Source organism: Rhyacophila brunnea, unplaced genomic scaffold (genome assembly GCF_057557595.1).
Source record: "Rhyacophila brunnea isolate RB1 unplaced genomic scaffold, BYU_Rbru_1.0 scaffold_21, whole genome shotgun sequence".
Lineage (NCBI taxonomy): Eukaryota > Metazoa > Arthropoda > Insecta > Trichoptera > Rhyacophilidae > Rhyacophila > Rhyacophila brunnea.
Window position 1 is genome coordinate 9,812,014 of NW_028232871.1, and position 22,276 is coordinate 9,834,289.

General features: G+C 33.3%; 1 protein-coding gene across 1 annotated transcript; it reads right to left on the minus strand.

Annotated features, from left to right (window-relative positions):
* Positions 1 to 1,435: 1,435 nt before the first annotated feature.
* Npc2a (Niemann-Pick type C-2a) lies at positions 1,436 to 20,343 on the minus strand. The gene is made up of 3 exons (XM_085949159.1): positions 19,762 to 20,343; positions 5,394 to 5,507; positions 1,436 to 2,860 (listed from the first exon to the last, which is right to left on the minus strand). Exons 1-3 carry the CDS (start codon positions 19,835 to 19,837, stop codon positions 2,601 to 2,603), a joined length of 450 nt encoding a protein of 149 aa, XP_085805285.1. The 5' UTR covers positions 19,838 to 20,343; the 3' UTR covers positions 1,436 to 2,600.
* Positions 20,344 to 22,276: the final 1,933 nt, after the last annotated feature.

The window sequence follows — 22,276 nt, forward strand, 5'->3', positions numbered from 1 at the left end:
CGATAATTCCCAAGAATTAAAAATGTCACATTATTTTTATTGAAGGCATTGAAGACAAGAATCATGACATTTTTATTATTATTATTTCAAGATTTTTTCGACGGGTGTTTCTGAGGTTTTTCTGAATTATGCATAATAATATTATAGTTGAATTAAATTTTGTTTTAAATTTCTTGCCCAAGCATTTTCAAAACATGGCTTTCCTCTCCTGTATTTTATATTATCTAATAATATAACCGTTTACCATCACACTTAGGCAGCGCTCGAAATGAATGATTTCACGAACAGGAACGGCGCTCCGGTGCGTTCCGGTCCATTTCAAGCCCTGCACTTAGGGTTGCCAAGTTTTATGAATTTGCGAATACAATAACGAGATAAATCGAGAGACATGATTCACACAACAACAACAAAAATATCCAGAATCTAACTTGCTCAATAGGAACAACTTTTACAACCCGTTAGGAGGTTGTTCAAGTTTTCAATCGAATGGGGAAGGATCGAGAAGTTCTACGTAGTACCAAAACCAGGAAACTACAGTACCTCGACCACATTATGAAGAACAAAAGTACAGTATTCCCCAACTTGTCATTCAAGGAAAGATCAATGGTAAGCGTAGCAGAGGACGGCACCGCATTTTGTGGCTTAATAACCTCCGTGATTGGTACGAGTGCATCTCCACTGCACTGTTCCAGGTAGCAGACGACAAAGCTAAGATCGTTTTTATGGTGGCCGACATCCGCTAGGGGTCTATCTCTCCCTTCGGAAAAATTTCCCCTCAAAGCTGTCGGAGTTTCTGCCCAAAATGAAAATTCCGTCTATAATTTAAGTTGTAATCCATTATTTAAATTAACTATCCCTTCCGAAACTTTAATCGTCAGTGTTGTTAGGTTTTCCCCTTAAAAAGATAATTCCATCCAGAACCTAACTGCTTTACAGATTCCTGAATACTTTCACCTTTTCTAAATTCCGTCTAATATACCCACACGTTGGTAAGATTTTGTTTATGTCTTATTTTATGTATATCATATGTTAACAATATGTGAATTCGCCAAATCCGGGAATTGGACCAGAGATTCACTACTTTATAAGCCTACACGTTTCCGCTTGTCAATCATTGGAGACTTATTTTTGATTTTTTTTTTAATTTTGTGAAAATCTAGCATTAATTTTTTCCATCTATCTTACATTCTTAACCTATTTATGTTGACATACTTAAGTATTTTTAATAAACTATTTTATTTATTCAACGAATAATTCACAAGATTTAAGAATGTAACATCATTTGATTGAACATTGGTATATAATTTGAAAACACGTCTTAAAAAATACTTAATCACTATAATAAAACAGCTCTTGTCGCAATTAGATAGGACAAATAACTTAGTGGTCACAGTGGCGCACCCAGGATTTAATATTGGGGGGGCCCAAGGTGGAGAATGTAAATTAGTCCGATAGGCTCGTTTTCTTCTTCACAGCCTAATTTCTCGTTTATCGGTATTTTGTCTATTGCACTCGGTGTACCTACACCATGGTCCCCACATCCTGAAACGGGCCCTCAGGCTAGGATATTTGACGGGCCCCTACCTACCGCTAAGATTAAAGGCAGTGTGAAACACTACATTAACTTTTTCAAATTGTGTTTTAGTTCAAATTAAGGGTACTTATTCAGTGAATTATTGGCGATTTTTAATACATCCAATTTAATAATGAAGCTGTCGAGTATCAACACAATATAATAATCAAAAAAAAAAAAAACCTTTTTTTTACTATTGAAGCTAATTTATGATGTGTGTTTATCTCACTTATCTGGTCAACCTGACACGCCGGGCCCCCCACAGCCCGGGCCTCCAGGCTAGAGTCCTGTCAGCCCTCCCCAGCCATGATCTACACCACTCCGGAATTTGGGTGGACACCGAGAATTTTTTGACAGTTCCATTAAGGATTGGGTTTCTAAAAAAACCTGACATTAGTGTTTCGAAATTTTTGTGTTAGAAATTAAAATCTAAGAAATTGTTCTAAAAAGGGTGCTGGAGAATTACAAATCATTTTTTTGCCAGTGTTTTTATTTGTCTAAGCCCAAAGGTATAGTTTATTGGCTTTCAATTTCAATGTTTAAAATCGTTCTCATAATTTTCATATTTGGGGGGTGCCAGTGCCCCATGCCCCCTTCCCCTGGGTGCGCCACTGAGTGGTCAGAGTTAATAGGTGAGAATACCAGGGGGCGCATATTCGAATCCTACTTAGTTATTTATTTCTCAGAAGTGTGTTCAAATTATATAGTTATTTTTATCAATGAGAGTTGGTAACACTATTATTTGATGACCTCGTCACTTATGTTTGTTGGGATAATGTAACAGTGACATCTCTGCATCTCCCCCCTAACGTTATATATTCGAATATTACAAAAACAAAAATAAGAAGATTTAATTTGGATTTTCTAATTTTATTTAATCAGCAGTCCGTATTCGTCGTGTATGCACAAACAATTGCCAATTCACGCAAAACAGTGCGACAAAAATATAAAAAAATATATCCTAATAATGTGACAGACTAAAAAAAAATCTTTACACAGATAGCCTGCCGCCATTTCAGTGCCGTGCTCATTGAATCTTAGCGGGGATCATGAGGCAAATCAAATCTTCGTTCTTCTCGTTCACCAGCTCCCACTTCACATCGACGTTCACCTTGGGGTACGCTTTAAGTATGGGCATCACAGCTTGGTAACTGTATTTTTCGTTCGCCTTCAGTGGACAGTCGAGACCTGTACCCTGGCAGGCGTTTGGGTGAGGTAGCGGGAAAGGCACAGGCATGCCCATCATCACACCATGGACAACAGTGTTGATTTTATTGACGACTGTGTCTGAAAAATTAAAAAATATAAATTAATAACAATGGATTCAAAGAGTTTGCACTGTATCTACCAGTGGCTGTTAAGATTCGACATAGTGCACACTAAACTTTGTCAGTCACACTTATTTACTTTCATTGAACTAAGAATACAACTTGCAGATGATGCTGGATAGTTTTTAAAGTTCAATTAAACCCTTGCTAAACCAAACCATAATATTGAACATACATAACTTGAAAACACTTCAGATATAAACCCACTAGAAAAAATCATATTTGAGAAAAAATACAAAACTCGATGGGATTTGAACTCGTATAACAATTGGTGTCGCGCCAATCTGTGCATTAACCAATTATGCTACGAGCGTCCTATCTAATTACGACAATTTAAACTAGTAGGCCATACATGAAATGCTTATCAAATTGTGTTATTATTGACTATCGGTTTTTGTGTATTAAATCAAGGTATATTCATCATCATCAGCCGGGGTCAATCCACTGCTGGATGAAGGCCTCCCCAAGCTTTCTCCAACTCTCTCGGTCCTGTGTCGTTCACTGCCACGTATTTCCGCCGAACTTTACCAGTTCGTCAATCCAGCGGCTTTTAGGGCGACCATGTGGCCGTTTCGTACCCCTTGGGTACCAATGGATGACGGCATTTGTCCAGCGGCCGTCCTTTCGGCGAGCAATGTGCCCCGCCCATCTCCATTTCAGATGTTTAGCAACGTCTATTACATCGCGTACTCTTGTCTGCTTCCTAACCCATTCGTTTCTCTTACGGTCCTTTCGCGTGATGCCCAACATGCACCTCTCCATGCCTCGCTGTGTGACTCTTAACTTTTGGACATCTCTCGTGTTGAGGGTCCACGTCTCGCAGCCATACGTGAGCACGGATAGCACACATTGGTGTATTAATTAAATCAAGGTATATTAATTACCTTAATTCCTAACCGACGCCCGGCTCTCGTCAAATATTTTTTTTCAAATATGATTTTTCTAGTGGGTATATATCTGAGGTGTTTTCAAGTTATGTATGTTCAATATATTATGGAATGTTACATTGTCAAAATCTTGTGAATTATTCATTGAATAAAAGAAGTAGTTTATTACAAACCATAAGAGTTTAGGTATGCGATGTGCGATCCAAAAATATAGTGCACACTTTTTCAGTCATACTTGTTTGTTTTCATTGAATTAAGTAAAGGTACATATTACAGGTTATAATTTTTGTTTGTACGTATGGCTTAATGACATAATTTGAGATATTTTATACATAAATGAATATTTTTTTACTATTATCTCCTATGGCTTTGATTAGGCTGGGTTTAATTGAATTTAAAAAAAAAACTAACAAATACTATCTACACAATGTAGTCAAAATGAAAACAAATACGTTTGACTGACAAAATTTTATATGCACTATTTATATTGGATCTTAACAGCCTACCTCCACCCTTCGTCACTGATATTTACACAAAAGAAATCATATGAACTTTTTATAGTAGAACATTAATTGATAGCTATTATAATGAATTTAGTATGGTTGAATTAGTAATAGAAAAAGAATATTCGAATTATTTACAATTTGACAGTATTGTCTCTTGATGTTCGTTTGCTATGGTTACTTAGTCACTTACTATAGTACTTAGTTACTTCAATTTCATGTGATTGTTCATTTAAACTAAATAAGTATGGTCCAACTATAAAATCATTTTCAGGCTTGCAAGCAATGCGATTTTTTCCTTATAGCACTGTCAAAAAGTCACAATTCAGTTTATATTTAATAAATATTGGTAGAAATGAATCTGTAATTCAAAATTAAAATAAAATAGCTATTTTAAAAATGTTTGTAACATACATAGGATTTGAATACTGGAACCGCTGGATTCGCGCCAGTGTGTGTGCTTTTCCAATTAAACTACGGGCATTCTATTCAATTACGACGATTTTAACTAGTAATTCTTACATGAAATGCTTATCAAATTGTGTATCTTCAATATATAGAACGTTACATTCTTAGCCTAATATGTATTTTTCAATTTTTGATTATCGTGTGTCGTTGCTAAAAAAACATAGTAATTGTGGGCTTCTGTATTTTTTTTTTATCTAAACAGGAAATTTTAGGTCTTAGTGTGAAACATTCTTTATATCGTATTTGAGAAAATTGGTTTAACGACATCTATTACATCGTGAAAATCTTTCTTGTATGTCCCCTTTTTCATTGTTATGTTATGATCTTGTCACGTTGTCCTACTGTATCTGATTCTGCTGATATTCTACTGGGTTCTGTAGAATAACTGTTGGGAAAAGTTGCTGTAAAGTATCACACTGCCCTCTAACTTAACGATAGGTAAGGAAGGCCCGCTTCAGGATGTGGGGTCCATACCAAGGTCCATCCATCCAGGTCAAGACATTGCTAGTAAATATTCATTTATTGTTTTCTTTTTCGATCACTTTATTTAGATCCATCATTTGGTTGCGACACGAGCGAATAGCTAACAACCAATCTCCACCGTTAATTGTAACTTAAATCAGATAATACTCACTTGGCGTAAGATCAATGTTGAAGGTGACATTTGTATTTCTCTTAAGGGTGCATTCTGTGTGAGAGCTGTCGCAGCCTGTGATTTTTACGCTATTTACTGTGGCCAGTTTTGAACCTGAAACATACAAAAAACAAGACATTTATTAGTATGAGAAACATGCATATACGAGTATGTACCTATGTATGTATGCCAGTGGTTTTTTAGCTTTTCCGTTTCAAGATGCCCTTAGAGCGCGATAACCATACTTACTAGGGTAAGTCCCTACGATACATGTAAGTATATATTTATACGGCCAATATCGGCAACTAAAAATGCGTCGCCTGCATGTGGTCCGCGAAGATTTTTTGGTGGGCCGCAAAAATTTTCTGCAGTTCAAAAATAGTATCAATTTTTAAAAGCTTATATCGCACCCTCGCAACTAAACCGCCACAAGTCCAAATTTATGTGTTTTGAGTTAATTACTACGTTTCATTGTCTATCGTTCATAGTGTATGTACCGAAAATGTCATATCTCTAAGTTATCAAATTCAAGTCAAAACTTCATTCAATATCTAAACATACTATTTTAAAAACACAGTTTTGTACTGTGCGAAATGATAAAAACGGTTAGAAATGGTAAATGCGAAAGGTAAAAACTTCAAAGCTGATTTTCTCTGTTTGACGTTTTTTGGATTGTGGCAATTTAGTTGCGATGGTGCGATATTTAATTTCAATTTCGATAAAAAATCGAATTTTATGTTGTATTTTATGAATTTTTAATTTTTTTTGTTAGTGTCTGTTTTAATATACTTAAATATTGTTATACCAGCATACTGTGTTGCAAAATTAATCGAGCTTAAATATTGGGACCATACCTAAATAAGATTTCATTTAAATAAAAAGGATTTCAAGTTATTCACATTTATATTTTTTTATAAAAATCGATGTTTTTCAAAATAAATATAAAAATATTAAAACTATGAATTAGTCAAAAATCTAAACCGTAAAAAATTGAAAACTTGATAATCTAAATTTTAATAATAAATATAACCATAAAAATAATGTAATAACAACGTAACCTATGTACCAAATATGTGACAAATTCAATTTTTTTACAATTACTGTTAGGGGTAGGGTAGTAACGTATCCATGCAACACCTTTCTTAGATATTGGTGTCATGACAGGATGATAAAAAATACTGTATAAAAATGGGACGACATTTTGTCTAGGGACGTCACTGGCTAGTGGGAATTGATCGCGGCGACAACCTTCAATGCTTTGATGTTATAAAGACCAATTTCAATTTAATTTTCAATTTATTTATTTTTTTAACATATTGTGGTCATTACAAATTATAAGTTTAAAACGTTCACAACATGACATTTAGAAACGAAGATATATAAATATAACAGTATTAAATAAAACAGATAGATCAGTAGATAAATTAGATAGGTACAAGGAAGTACACCGGATGAGTTAAGCAGACCCTATTTTAAGAATTTATAAAACAACGTCCACCTAAACTCATTCTCACGTAGGTGGAATATATCAATACCCGAAGCAATTTCGTTGAACATAGTTATCGCCGTCCCAATTGGCATTACCAGTGGCAGGTTGGTTCTGCACCTTGGGAGAATAAACAACTGATGGTCTCTATTTCTAAGATAGTTATCAGGGACACACAGGTCAACACTGCCCAGAATGGCAGAGTTCTCATTTATACCTCGTATAAGTCGAAAAAAATACGTAGCTAAATGCAGTATGTAAGCATACCTAAGAGAAAGTCAGTTGGATAAAGCTATGGATGGTATCCATACAACCTCAAGTAAAGGAGTCTCAAGAATTTCTTCTGTACCCTCTCCACCATAAGGCCATACTTCAACTGATGCGGTGCCCAAACAATAGACCCACTCTCAAGTCTGCTTCGAACTAAAGAATTAAATAAAAGTTTTAATACCGTAACATCTGAAAAGACCCGGGAAGTACGCATGACGAAGCCCAACATTTTAAGCGCTTTGTTACAAATGGTAACTATATGGCTAATAAATGTGACCCACGGTGGCCGCGCGGCTTAAGCGTTGGACTATCACGCCGTGGGTCTCAGGTTCGAATCCTGGGTCTGGCAACTACACATATTGTTTTTCAATTAGGGTATGGACCTAATAGGTTGAGCAAGTGGCTGACATCCATTTCTCGTAAAAAACAAAATCTGTTAATACAAACCTCTACCCTGTGGAGGCCCATATGATCCTATTAGGATCGGACATGGTCGAAAACGAATAAATGTCAGTTTACTCTCAAACGTAATGCCAAGATCCCCTTACAGATGATATGCGTGACAGAACTCTGCCATGCATCGAGTATTGGAAAAACAACACTTTTGAGGCTCTGGTAAACGATAAAAGATTGCATTTATCAATATTGAATTCTAGTTTGTTACGCCTGCCCCAATTTAATATATTATCTATATCAAGTTGGAGCTGACGACAATCGTCCAAGGTGACAACTTCCAAAAAGTAATTTAAGTTTTAGTAAAATTATTTATTAATTTGGCTTATTTATACAATAATAATTTACAAAATAGAGAGTGAGTGGTTAAAAATGTAATCATAGTTATTGTGAAATTATAAAATAACATTGTTGACGAGAAGAATAATCAGGAAAATGGCAATTAAACAATGGATGCTGTTCAAGAAACAGATATCATTGAGACATTTGGACTACACATTATTTAACAGGCTGGAAGATATTTGCGAAAGTGAGGAAACAGAAGATTAGTCAGTTATTGCGGGTTTCCGATTGTAATTAAGTGCAATTGTGTATTGTTAGTAGAGAGAATTATTCTGTCATTGCATTTTGAGCTCATTCTTTGTTTACACAAGTGATTATTCAACTTTTTTGGTTGGAGAAACCCTTGAATTATATATTTTTAAATTTTGGTTATCTTCTAAGATAGTATTCAGTGAAATATGGGTAAAATATAATAACAAACAATCAGCGTATAGGTATATAATGTATTTTACAATGACTTTGCTTGTGGTTTATTAATAACCATGGCCCACACAAGGGGGGGGGCTGACAGGGCTCTAGCCTGGGGGGCCGGGCTCAGGAAGGGCTGAGATAAACACAGATCACAAATTTGTTCTAATAGTAAAAAAAGTCGCCTGCGGCGCTATTTTACGTCAATGTTATTAATGATTTAAAATATTTGGTTGTACGATGCAATTTTTAACTGTGTGCCGATACTCGACAACTCCTTAATTCAAACGGATTTACATATTAAAAATACAAAAAATCGCAAAAAAAAATACACCTTAATTTTACCGCGTACACCATTTGGAAAACTCTACTACAGTGCGTCACACTGCCTTTACCCTTAGCGATAGGTAGGGGGGGCCGCCAAACATCCTAGTCTGGGGGCCCGCCTCATGATGTGGTGGCAATGATAATAACTATCACTTAAACGTCTAAATTAGCGTTCCCAACCTTATTTATGCCATGTCCCACTTCTACGCTTCAAAAATATCCATGTCACCCCCTCATATTAATATTTTATAGTAACCTAACAAATTCTAAAAAAAAAATGAATTGTTTCAAATAAAAAATGCACATGGGCAATACTATTTTACAACGTTTTTATTAGCTCGTATTCTTGTTTTTCCGGTGGTTGTTTATCCAGTACAAATCTTGCAATCGATTTTTAACTGATTTCCCGACTAGCTAGACATTGGTAATTCAATAATATATAATATGTAATGAAAATGTACTGTACTGTATTCTATTTTGCACGTATTTTCCGCATAACTACTTTAGTTCAATATAATTGTCATTTCATGAAATACGTCTTGGCTATCTATAATGCATATATTATGTTTCAAAGAAATAACAACACAATTATTATATTATTATTATATAATTTACTTTTTTTTTTATTGTTTAACCATATTATTATTATGAATATTATAATACCTACTTATATAAATATTTAAAATTGTGTTTTATGATTAACAAATATTTATACAACACAATCATTTTACTTTACCATGTCCGATCCTAATACGATCATATTATGGACCTCCACAGGGTTTCGTATTAACATATTATTGGTTATTTTTACGAGAAATGGATTTTAGCTACTTGCTCAACCAATTAAATCCATACTCTGACTCCAAACACAAATTGAAAAACAGGTATAAATAGAATTATAGGTACATATTATGGTTGTCATATTTTGTTATATCTGTAGTAGTTTTTAATTTTTTTAATAAACCATGAACTGTTTCGCATTATATGACATTCTCAATTGGGCTTGGCCCACTATAGTCAGGCCGTGACATGAAACTGTAAGCTTCAATGATAGTATTAGTTATTGCTCATACTTCGAATACAATATGGTAAACTAATCGTATAACATGATGATATTTGTAAGTATATTGATATTAATGGTAATAATTTGATGTAATATTTTGTTATATTTGTAGTAGTTTTTCATTTTTTTTAATAAACCATGACCTGTTTCGCATTATATGACATTCTCAATTGGGCTTGGCCCACTATTATAGTCAGGCCGTGACATGAAACTCTAAGCTTCGATGATAGTGCTAGTTATTGCTCTTACTTTGAATTCAATGTGGTAAACTAATAGTATAAAACTGATGATTATTGCATATTGAAATAAATGGTGATAATTTGAACGAAATTACCGCATTGCACTCAAAGGTAATCAATTACTATCACTACCATCGTAATTCACAATTATGTGCCATTATCTGAATATAGTTCGTCAAAATCTACGTAATTACACATCATGTGTATAATTTTGCACAATATGCAATGTTCACTTATAACTTCTGAAACCCGTTAAAAACAATGTTTCTGCAAGATAAGGTCTCGGCTTTCGTTGCCCAGTGCATAAGTCGCTAACCTTTTATCCGATGAATCTGGGTTCGAATCCTGGCGAAGTCACAATATATTTATGTGATGTTCTCAAAGTCTGGGTGTTTGTAATTGTTTCATTTCTATTACTAACAATACTACTGGCATTAGGCCCCATGACATGTTAGTGTAGTTTATGAAATAAAAAAAAGTTTAAAAAAAACCCTTATAAAATTGATATAGTTTAATTTGACAATACAATACTGTGGAAAAGGGAACTATCATTAAAACCATCAGGTTACGCTTGATACAGAAAAAAATTGTTTACCACTAAAATTAAATCGTGGACAAGTGAAAAGCGTCATAATAATGATGATATCAACTGTGTTGCTATGTCATTATTCCACAAAAAAATATAAATAAAATTAATAACTCAATATGTACGTATAAACAACGTCATGATAATATTTTTTGGTTTTCAATCGCATTGTGATACATCGAATCGGACCTGATCATTGAAAATTTGACAAGTCTATTGACAAGTTTTCATCAGAAAACAACGACATTAATTTAATGTATTCACTGTGTTGGTCGTTTTTTAGTCTATACTGATTTGATTGTTTATTTTTTGTTTAATATTTTTTACCCACTTCATCTGTCAAAGTTAAAGGAATTACTGACAGACAGTTAGTATATCCATCTTTCATTCAAGCGGAATTATCTTCAAATGTGGTAATCTTGCCCATTTTTTGAATAATAAAATGCCTAATTCTTATCAAATTTTCGCGCGTTTACATGATCTTACTCCCTACTTGAGTTATCGTTTGTCAATTTACGGGTACGGCCGTGTATTATAGCTTAATCAACTGGGAAATGCCAATAAAAATGGCGTATTTCAAAAAAAATACTACCTTATTCTTAGTTCAATAATTGTTATAAAACAATCATTATTCATAGGATGTTTATCACATTTCAATGGTCAAAGACATAGCTTATAATTAGTATCTTTAGAATTATCCTCAAATGTGTTAATCGTACCCATTTTTTGAATAACAAAATGCCTAATTCTTGTCAAATTTGGGATCGCAGAGATTATAAATATAATTTTTTATCGTAAATATTTCACTATAATAATGTCAACATAAATTTTAGTAATGGTTTTATAAATGCATTTAAAAATTAATAAATATAAAAAATCTTAACACCACTACACATGGATGTACCTACTGAAATATGACTATATTCTAAAACATTAGATCGAGAGGTTTAAAAGAATACTATGTTATGTCAAAAAATACTTTATGCAGTCATCAAATGTTTAAAATAAATATAAAGGATAATAAGACTTCACAATTGTATTCAATTCAATTCATTTTCAATTCATTTATTTTTTTTAACATATTGTGGACATTACAAATTATAAGTTTAAGACGTTCACAACATGACATTTAGAAAGAAAGATATATAAATATAACAGTATTACATAAAAAAAGAGATATATCAGTAGATGAATTAGATAGGTACAAGGAAGTACACCGGATGAGTTAAGCAGACCCTATTTTAAGATTTTATAAAACAACATCCACCTAAACTCATTCTCACGTAGGTGGAATATATCAACACCCGAAGCAATTTCGTTGAACATAGTTATCACTCTCCCAATTGGCATTACCAGTGGCAGGTTGGTTCTGTACCTTGGGAGAATAAACAACTGGTGGTCTCTATTTCTAAGATAGTTATCAGGGACACACAGGTCAACACTGCCCAGAATGGCAGAGTTCTCATTTATACCTTGTATAAGTCGAAAAAAATACGTAGCTAAATAAAGATTTCTTCTAAATTGCAGACTGCAGTATGTAAGCATGCCTAAGAGAAAGTCAGTTGGATAAAGCCACGGATAGTATCCATACAACCTCAAGTAAAGGAGTCTCAAGAATTTCTTCTGTACCCTCTCCACCATAAGGCCATACTTCAACTGGTGCGGTGCCCAAACAATAGACCCACTCTCAAGTCTGCTTCGAACTAAAGAATTAAATAAAAGTTTTAATACCGTTACATCTGAAAAGACCCGGGAAGTACGCATGACGAAGCCCAACATTTTAAGCGCTTTGTTACAAATGGTAACTATATGGCTAATAAATGTCAGTTTACTCTCAAACGTAATGCCAAGATCCCTTACAGATGATATTCGTGACAGAACTCTGCCATGCATCGAGTATTGGAAAAACAACACTTTTGAGGCTCTGGTAAACGATAAAAGATTGCATTTATCAATATTGAATTCTAGTTTGTTACGCCTGCCCCAATTTAATACATTATCTATATCAAGTTGGAGCTGACGACAATCGTCCAAGGTGACAACTTCCAAAAAGAGTTTCAAGTCATCAGCGAACAACAAAAACATAGCATTTTTTATTACCAATGCTATGTCATTTATAAAAATCGTGAACAGCAACGGCCCTAAGTTTGAGCCCTGGGGGACACCAGAAAATGTGTAAAAGGTCTGTGACTGATAAAGGCCGTACGATACGTATTGTTGACGGTTCCTAAAATAACTCCCGAATAGTTTCAAAAATCGATCCGACAATCCAATAAGTTGGAGTTTTTCCATCAGGATGTCATGATCGACCTTGTCAAATGCTTTCGAGAAGTCATTGTAAGAACAGTCAACCTGGTGGCCTCTATCCAGTGCCGATGACACATAATCGGTAAATACCATCAGGTTAGTTTCCGTTGATCGTCCTGCTCTAAATCCATGCTGTTCATTTATTATGAATGACTCAATTTTTGGATAAATCATGTTGTGCATGATCATCTCAAGAACTTTTGCTGGTGCAGAGAGAACAGCTACCGGCCTGTAATTCTCCACTGATGACTCTGTACCACTCTTATGGATTGGAGTAAATAGATTATCTACAACGTTTAATGAATGTTCAGGCTAATGCTTTTAAAATACCATAAAACCTCAATTTTGACCTTCGTTGGGCATGTGGGCCCAACATTGAGCTGGTACCAAATACTCACATTTATTTTGAAAAAATAACACTGCGAAACAGATTTATTATGTTGTTTTTATGAACCATATTATTTATATTTGCATGATCAATGTGCTATAAACGCCTGTTATTTCAATAATTTTAGCATTGTAAACTAAATAATATTTGTTTTTGCTCTCTAAGAGGTCTCACGGTGCTTGCTTATTCGTCAATAAAAACATACCTACAAAAATAATAATAAAAACAACTGAATGAAGAAAATATTTTTATGTAACGTGATTCATGTTTGCGGTGCATGTTATCGTATGGCTTTTCTCACCTGTGGATACTAATAATTAATACTTATCAACGTTTGTACGTAGTACAACCACGAACGCATTATTTTAACTAGCAAAATCCATTATGTGTAACTGATTATTTAGCGATAAAAAACGACAATAAATTCATGATTTTATGCTAATTCGAAAGTAAAAAAGAGTTTAAATATTTATTATGCATAAGAAAATTGGATGGTTATGTCATGTTAATTGTTAACAGTACACCGTATTCGACAGAATATAATATTATTATCTAAAAAATAGTTAGCAATGCAGCTAAAACCGAAAGGCCGTTAACTAAAACCAAATTGTAGTTAGGACTTCTTATGTTATGAAGTAGAACTCCAATGTTGGATGCTATGGGGCGGCAGGTTATATGAAAGTATGGTGAGGCAGGCTGGTAATCAATTTGCGGCAAAATTTCCACGTTAACATTTTATTATATGGGTACGTTATAATGACCAAAGTAAATCCTCCGTGATGCCCTGCATTCTTTTTATCGCGTCGCTATTTCTCGTAAGTTGTCGGCTATTGTTTGCCTGCTTCATTCAGTTGTATGAGAAAGCCGATTTCTTGCCCCTCTTTTTATTTAATACCTCTATGGTTGGGTGGGTTTGTCCGAAAATTTGTACGTATGCAGTTCAACTTTGAGCTATTGTATTAGAAATAGATGACCGTATAGCATTTGGATCAGGTTCATGTCTACACGATAAATCGGAATACAAGGGAAAGACATATTAAAATAGGTAGGTGCGTAAATTAGAAATACAATCATATCGTAGGTATATACTTATATACAATTCTAAGTATCAAGCCGTACATATTGGATGATAATGACAGCTTTATTATCAGATATTAGATAGGTACCAATCAATATCAATTTATTGTTCTTATTGAATATACATATACCTAATAGAATTTGAACATTACTGTCTACAAAGCTCCACGAACAACGCGTCATTTTTTGATCTCAATGTTATACGGCCATCTCTTTACGGCAAGACAGTTCATGGTGAACTGTGATACGGTAAAATGTAATAATATGTACAATTTACATGTACTTGGAATAAACATACTGTCCTGCTGTGACATTTCCCTTGCGCAATGGCCAATAATAATTTAGTACAGTAACCTAACCTAACACATAATAATATATAATGTCTACATTGGTAAGTATGATGTAACATTTTAAAAGCGTCGGTAATATTTCAATTTTAATTGCATTTGTTTTTATTTGTAGTATTATGGTACTGTATTCTTATATTTTTGGATAGTAGTGTTCTGAATTTAAACTGCCTGATTCCTGTGGATATAATGTTATAATACGCCAAAAGACAGAGACTTCATGCATACTGTTTAGCTAACTGACTTCTTATAGCTGGAGTTAGGTATATACGTAGGCCGAACTGACGTATTAAATTTTATAAGACTTAAAATGCATGCTATATCTACCATATTTCCATGCAACTGCTAATTTCGTTTATAATCTTCTCTCTGAGTGTAACTAACCATGATAACACATTAATAATTGAATAAGCGTTTAGATCAGGGGGGGGCAAACTTTTTAGATGGAGGGCCAAATTCAAAAATTCAAAATGAGCGGCGGGCCGCAAGTAAAATACCATTTTTAGATAAACACTATTTATTATCACGAAAAATAAACACTACAAAAAAATTAATAAGAAGAATGAAACTGTTGTACATTTTTTTTTAAATTAAGGTGTTAATTTTGTAGTTGATATTCTCAAAACTGCTTGTAAATGGGCATCGGAGATATTTGATCGTAATTTTTTTTTATTGATGTTCATGATCGAAAATGTTTGTTAACATATATAGGTTGATCAAAAAATAACGAACATTTTTCTTGCATAAGTTGGTCCAATTTGTCTGAATTAAGGGCATTGTAAACTTTGGAGATTTCTTCACGACGATGCAATTTTCTTAAATCAGCGTCACACTTCAGATCAATAATCTCAAGTTGTAGCTCTGTTGGTACACTATCAATATCTATTGAAAATGGATCGCGTACTATTGCTAAACAAATTTTAATCTATGTCAATATTTTTTTTTTAAATTATAAAAAAGTTATTCGTAATCAGAAGTACATTTAATGATGGCGGGCCGCAAAAAAATACCCGGCGGGCCGCAGTTTGCCCCCCTCTGGTTTAGATGGAAGAATTGAAATTGCTTTACATTATTAATATGTTGCGTATTCGATATAGAAAATATCCTCCCATCAAAAATTAGCATTATTTATCAACTATGCCATATCGAGTGTCATAGATAAGTAATTAACAACGCAATATTTTTCATTCGCTTTTGTCTATAGTATTTAGTTTTTTTAAATTGTTGTTGTTAAAATATAAATGTTAATAATATATGTATGCCCGAAAAAGCCTGTACGATAGTCATAGAAATACAAAGGGACACAACGTGCATGTTAAAAATCACTTATCTATAGTTTAAACTGTTTCATACACTTTCACGATTCCAGAAAATACATCATTGTCCACTTCCTTAATTTAACGCAATCTAAAAATCACGCCAAAGGATTAATATTATATATTAAATTATTAATCATTCTTCCTGTTCACAGTTTTACGTCTCAGTGGGGTCGGCAACCTTTAACTTATAGTGCGCTTAATCAAAAATATCGCAAAAGTTTTAGAGACAACCAGGGCATGCAAAATAATACTTTTAATAACTTTTAGTAGGTGTTCAATCTTTTAAAATGCAAACACATATTAAATTGTATAGTGCGCGATATGTATAAACAAAAATGTTTTATAATAATAAACCGAAAAAAAAACGATTGAAAAAAATAATAATGTAATTCAGGGCCATTTTCCTTCGCCAAAGTATTTAAAACCTAATGTGAAAATTCAAATTGAAATACATATTATTTTATATTCATCAGTCAGACGATATAAAAATTTGTTTTTCCCGAAACTCATACAGATAATGTATTACGTTCTGATTTTAAAATATCTATCTGTATTTGTTTATTATGCTAGTGACATAAAAGTATTCGAATTTCATTGCCTTATTTTTATAAAAATCGATAATTTTGGTGAAAATTCAGTGTTTTAAGAATCTCAACTACAAAATTAACACCTGAAATTTAAAAAATGTTGAAAAATGTAAAATATTTTCATTATTTTCATTAAATTATTGGCTATTAGAGAATATGTTGTAAATCCCTTTTCATGATAATATTTCTTTTTCCGACCATGTCCGATCCTCCCATCACACTCTCAAGTTGTCAAGTCAAGTCAAGTCTCTCTCTGCTTCTAACTAAGGAGTTATAAAGAATTTATAGTACCGTAACATCCGAAAAGACCCGGGAAGTACGCAGGACAAAGGCCAACATCTTTAGCGCCTTTTTACAAATGGTATCTATATGACCACTAAACGTCAGTTTACCGTCAAACGCAATTCCAAGATCTCTTACAGATGATATTCGCGAGAGAACTCTGCCATGCATCGAGTACTGAAAAAACAATACTCGTGAGGCTTTAGTAAACGATAAAACAAACAATATGATCATATGTTTCTCCACAGAGTAGAGGTTTGTATTAACAGATTTTTGTTTTTTACGAGAAATGGATGTCAGCCACTTGCTCAACCTATTAGGTCCATACCCTGACTCACACATAAATTGAAAAACAATATGTGTACTTGCCAGACCCAGGATTCGAACCTGAGACCCACGGCGTGATAGTCCAACGCTTAAGCCGCGCGGCCACCGTGGGTGTGGGGATAATAAATAATGAATGTCTAAAAATAATATTTTACTTGCGACCCGCCGTTCATTTTATATTCCTAATGTGACCCTGAATCCAAAAAGTTTTCCCAGACCTGATCCAGATAGTGAATATTACCGTGTGTCCGCCGGTTGCCGACCACTGTCCAATTACCTTATTATAATAAAATTAATACGAATATTACGATATGTCATTGAATGAAATGTTAGTTACATTGAATCTACGCCGAAAATATGTTCTAGGAAAACAATTTTACCCAATTAGGTATTTTATTATACGGTTAACACTGCAATTGACCCGGTGGCCTCGCTACAATCACAAATTAAAGCAAATTTAAAATATCACTATGATTAGCTGGATGGATAGATATGTACATAATTTATCATGTAAGTTTAGTTGACAATGTCATTCATAAATAATATAACAAAGAAATGATAATAAAAACATTACTATCAAAAAAGAAACGCGACATTGAATGCAGTAGACGGTCCAATGAGATTCTAATAAGGTTATGATAATAGTTGCGTTGTTTAAATTTTAAGTGACCCCTGTCTAGTTATGACAATATTGTATTCAATTGTCTATGACTTAAATCTCTCCACAAGTATGTAATTGTTTACTTCTGACGTAGAACATGTCACGCCATACTGTCTCGACGAATTATCGTCCAGTGAAGTTCTCTGTATCTATATAATACGGATAATAAATAAAACAACTTACGATGTATTTACAATAGTTTAGATTACTGCTATTTTTATAAATAGCCGAATGAAACGTATTAATAACTATACTTAATATATTTTATTTCGTTGAAAATTATGTATCTGAGGAAATGCATTCACATAATGCATGCGAAACTTGACTGCGCGCTTACGAAAGTTTTGGCTATAAAAAAAGGAATTGAAACGAATCTTTTGTACTAAGTATAACATTTGACATAAATTCGAAAACAATTTAAGTATGGTTGAATTATCAAAAATAAATGTTTTTAGTGATGGCAACTCTGTGGAAATTAAATTAAATTGGCGGCTTTTTATTAGTGATTGACGTTAGTATAATGTAAGGCTTGTGACAATAATGGGCTGCAATTTAATAATATATTAGTTGCAAATTCTACATTGAAAAAAAAATGAAATGAATTATTTGAAACGTCAAATTATGAGTAAGTACCTAACTCCGACAAACATTGAAACAGAATCGTGAAAAATTAAAGTATCAAACAATTTTTCATGTAAACTTTTCTTATTACAGAATTTATTTATTATTCTGAAACGTAAGCTATGATTGTTTAGTTGTTGGTAATTTTCTAAATACAAGTACTAATAGGGACACTGAAACAAAACAAAGCTATATACCGTATAGGTTAGCACAACCAGAGTTGAGGCGACCAGAATACTCACACAGACGCATTGTTTACAAACAGGATGTTTCAAATATAAGGAGATTCTTTGTTTTGATTTAGGAAAAAAATCGAACTAATCAAAAAAGGAACAGCCTGTAAAAGAATACTGTATTCTTCAAAAATACACCAATACACACAATCTTTCGTATCTGTGACCGCTTCAACTTTCGGTAACAGACCTATATCTAGAATTACGTGGAATGCAATGCATTTAGAAAAAGGTACTAATTTTACAGGGCACTTAAGCTGTTTGAATTCCGTCTCATTAAAAATTGATCAAATTAGTAACATATAACTATTGAGGGTCTGAAGTTTAACTCATTTAGTGCTGACAACGTGACTGGCGCGTTTGCATTATTTGGTCAATATCTAAATATAATTAACATGATTTTTAAATGTGGTAATTAATTAGTAATTATCTGGTCAGCAGTGAATTTAAAGGAGTGCAAGTGATATATAATTAAAAATGCATTTTATAAATTATGAGTTCTCACATCACCATATTATTATTATATACGGATAAAATGATTTTAATATGTAACTGAAAATGTAAAATTGTTTGAAAAATTATAAACATTTATTTCTACAATCGGACTGCACTCCATTAAACTGATGTATGTTATTATTTTTGTGTATCCATTAAAACGTTAAAACACTAAAAAATATTTCGTCATTTGATTATTGTATTATTAGAAATATGTAGTTCTTAATTACAGAATATTAAAAATGTTTAAGAAAATTTTATAATTGCACATTTAGCTTTATGGTAATTTTAATTCTAATGGTTATCTATGCATTTAAATCCCGATTGTCGATTGTTATTAAACTGTTTTAAATAATATTATTATAATGATGGAATTGAATTCGAAATAATAATTTAAAAAAAAAACAAATGAAGCTAACACATTGGATAGTTTTAAATTTTAGAAGTGTTCTGGATGACTTTGGTTCCAAATCAAAACAAATGAAGCTGGTAGAATTAATTTGAAATTTGAGAAATGAAATAATTATATGACGTGATCATGGTGGCTTACCGCAATCGGTCCAGAAGTCTGCCGCGGCAGATGAGAGGCAAACTGCAAAAATAACGTAACACGCTGTCGTCTTCATTTCGATTCGATTTTGACCGTTCCTCGCCTGACTTGGAGCTCGACTGACCAAAATTTCCGGACAGAATTTAATAGTAAATCTAACGAACGGAAATCAGTCATGAACTGATCGCATCTGTCAGAGACGTACGCATATATACTCCGCTGGGTTTATTAATATTAATTTGTGAGACACAGGATACTAAAAATCAACCGTAGCACTTCGCGGGAGAAACGACAAGAGCGAGTCACCAAGTTGCTTTGCTAACTAGCCCAGACAAAGAAAATTGCTCGATACGGAAAAAAAGAATTATTCGTTTACACTATGACAATTGTATTGACGCACGTTTATTAACAGCGGCGTTGCGAGCCGACAGAGATATTTGCATTATACTACAAAGAATTAACAAAGAAAAAATATAATAGATTCAAAATTATGTCATTTATCCATTCTTGGAGTATGCACTTATTCACTTCATTGCAGTTATTATATACGCTGATTATGCGTTACTGGTAATTATTGGTGTCACGCAATGAAGGTTTTCCTAAAGCGCATTTTCTTCGAATTAGCTGTTTCTCGGTCGCTAGAGAGCGGTGATCTTGGGTTCGAAACTTGGCTAAATTAAATGAATTATTACGATTAGAATTAAATTTAGTTCAGTACTGATATGGAAGGGTTTATGTGGGGTGGAAGGGTTTGTTTTCACTTTAGTTAGAACCACGGATTATAGGAAATTTAATAATATAAAGTATAATTTGCTTTATAAGACTTTGAAGTAACAAAACGTTTGGATTATATGCGTAATTTGGCGCGAAAAAAAAAGATGGCCAATTAGTTTGGGCATATTTTAAGGGGTTACTTCCCGACTGCCTACCCTCTACCTTCCAGCCACGCAGAGCCCAGCAACTGTACTTTCTTTACTATAGCGTCAATTACATTGAGCTTCTTTACGAGCTGTTTATTGGCGAATTTACAATCTGCATGTAAAGTCGCCCAGTATAATCATCGAACAAGCTAATAAACAGGTTGTAAACACAAGTTGAAAGCCGGTCAACTTTACACGCTACGCCGGCGTGTGGGCCTACTGCGTCTGCGCAGTAGAGCGCAGTAGCAACCTCCCGGTAAAAAAAACGAACTACATTCTGTCAAAATAGTCGCTGGCTTGTGGCTTCTCAGCGAATGGAAAGTTTTGTGTGTAATCGTCAAGTCACAGTAGCTGAATCGCCCGCTTTTAAATTCGCACAACAAACAGCTCGTAAAGAAGCTAAATGTAATAGACGCTTATATGTCATGATTCCTGGAATTCATTGTTTTGTTGTGCATCCCGGCCTAGCACTCCTCGATCGTCTTATTTAAAAGTTACAAGTATTACCTATTACATGATATGAGTTAGGCATAATACTTTTCTTCCTAATTCTGTAGATTACAGGATTATTGGTGGAGGATTTAGGCATTTATTGCGTTAATTGGTACCTGTACTTATCATGTAAAATAAATGTTCATGATGACAATAAATGTAAAAGATTCTATCGAACATATTATTGTAGAGGAGTATTTTTAACAAAATTCACAGTTTTGATGTATTTATAAACTTTAATAATTATTAAAAACCACAATTTTTACAGCAAATAACAATGTACGTAAATTATTTTAAAATCGGTATAATACTGGGATTAAATATAAATAAAAATGAATACAAGTTAAGGGGGATGCTTATACCAGCAGAGGCATCTAACGGAAAATACGAAGCTTGCAATTTGAGACATTTTTTGATAATTTACAATTGCAACTGTATATAATATATTATATAAAATAAATATGTATCTGAAAACATTAAAAAGAAAAATATTTCAAAATATAGTCAATATAGTCAAAGATAAACTTACAATTATTGTAAAAAAAAATCAGAATTTGTTACATTTATGTCCCCAGGTAAATCGTTTTACAGTGGCACCATGGGTACGGCAAATGCGGCTTGCAGTTGTAGTGGTATTGTTTGCTAGCATTGAATCAGGCATTGTCGCAAGCAATTCAATACACGCGCGAATTGCCTATGGTGCCACTGTAGAATGATTTACCTATACGTTATTATTACATTATATTTTATGGTCATTTTTATTATTAAAATTTGGTTTATTAAGTTTCCTATTTTTTCTTGTACAGATTTTTGACTTATTCATAATTTTAATATTTTTTATATATATTTTAAAAAACATCGACTTTTGCAACCCCACAAAAAAGGATTTCAAGTTATAGACATTTATATTTTTATCCTTATTTTAATAAATTAGTGTTGCGCGTAGTGTTTTTCTAAAATATCATTGTTCTTATTAACATATTTTATAACGTTTTTAACAACGTTTTTATTAGCTCGTATTCTTATTTGTCCGGTGGTTGTTTATCCAGTACAAATCTTGCAATCGATTTTTAACTAACTTCCCGACTAGCTAGACATTTGAA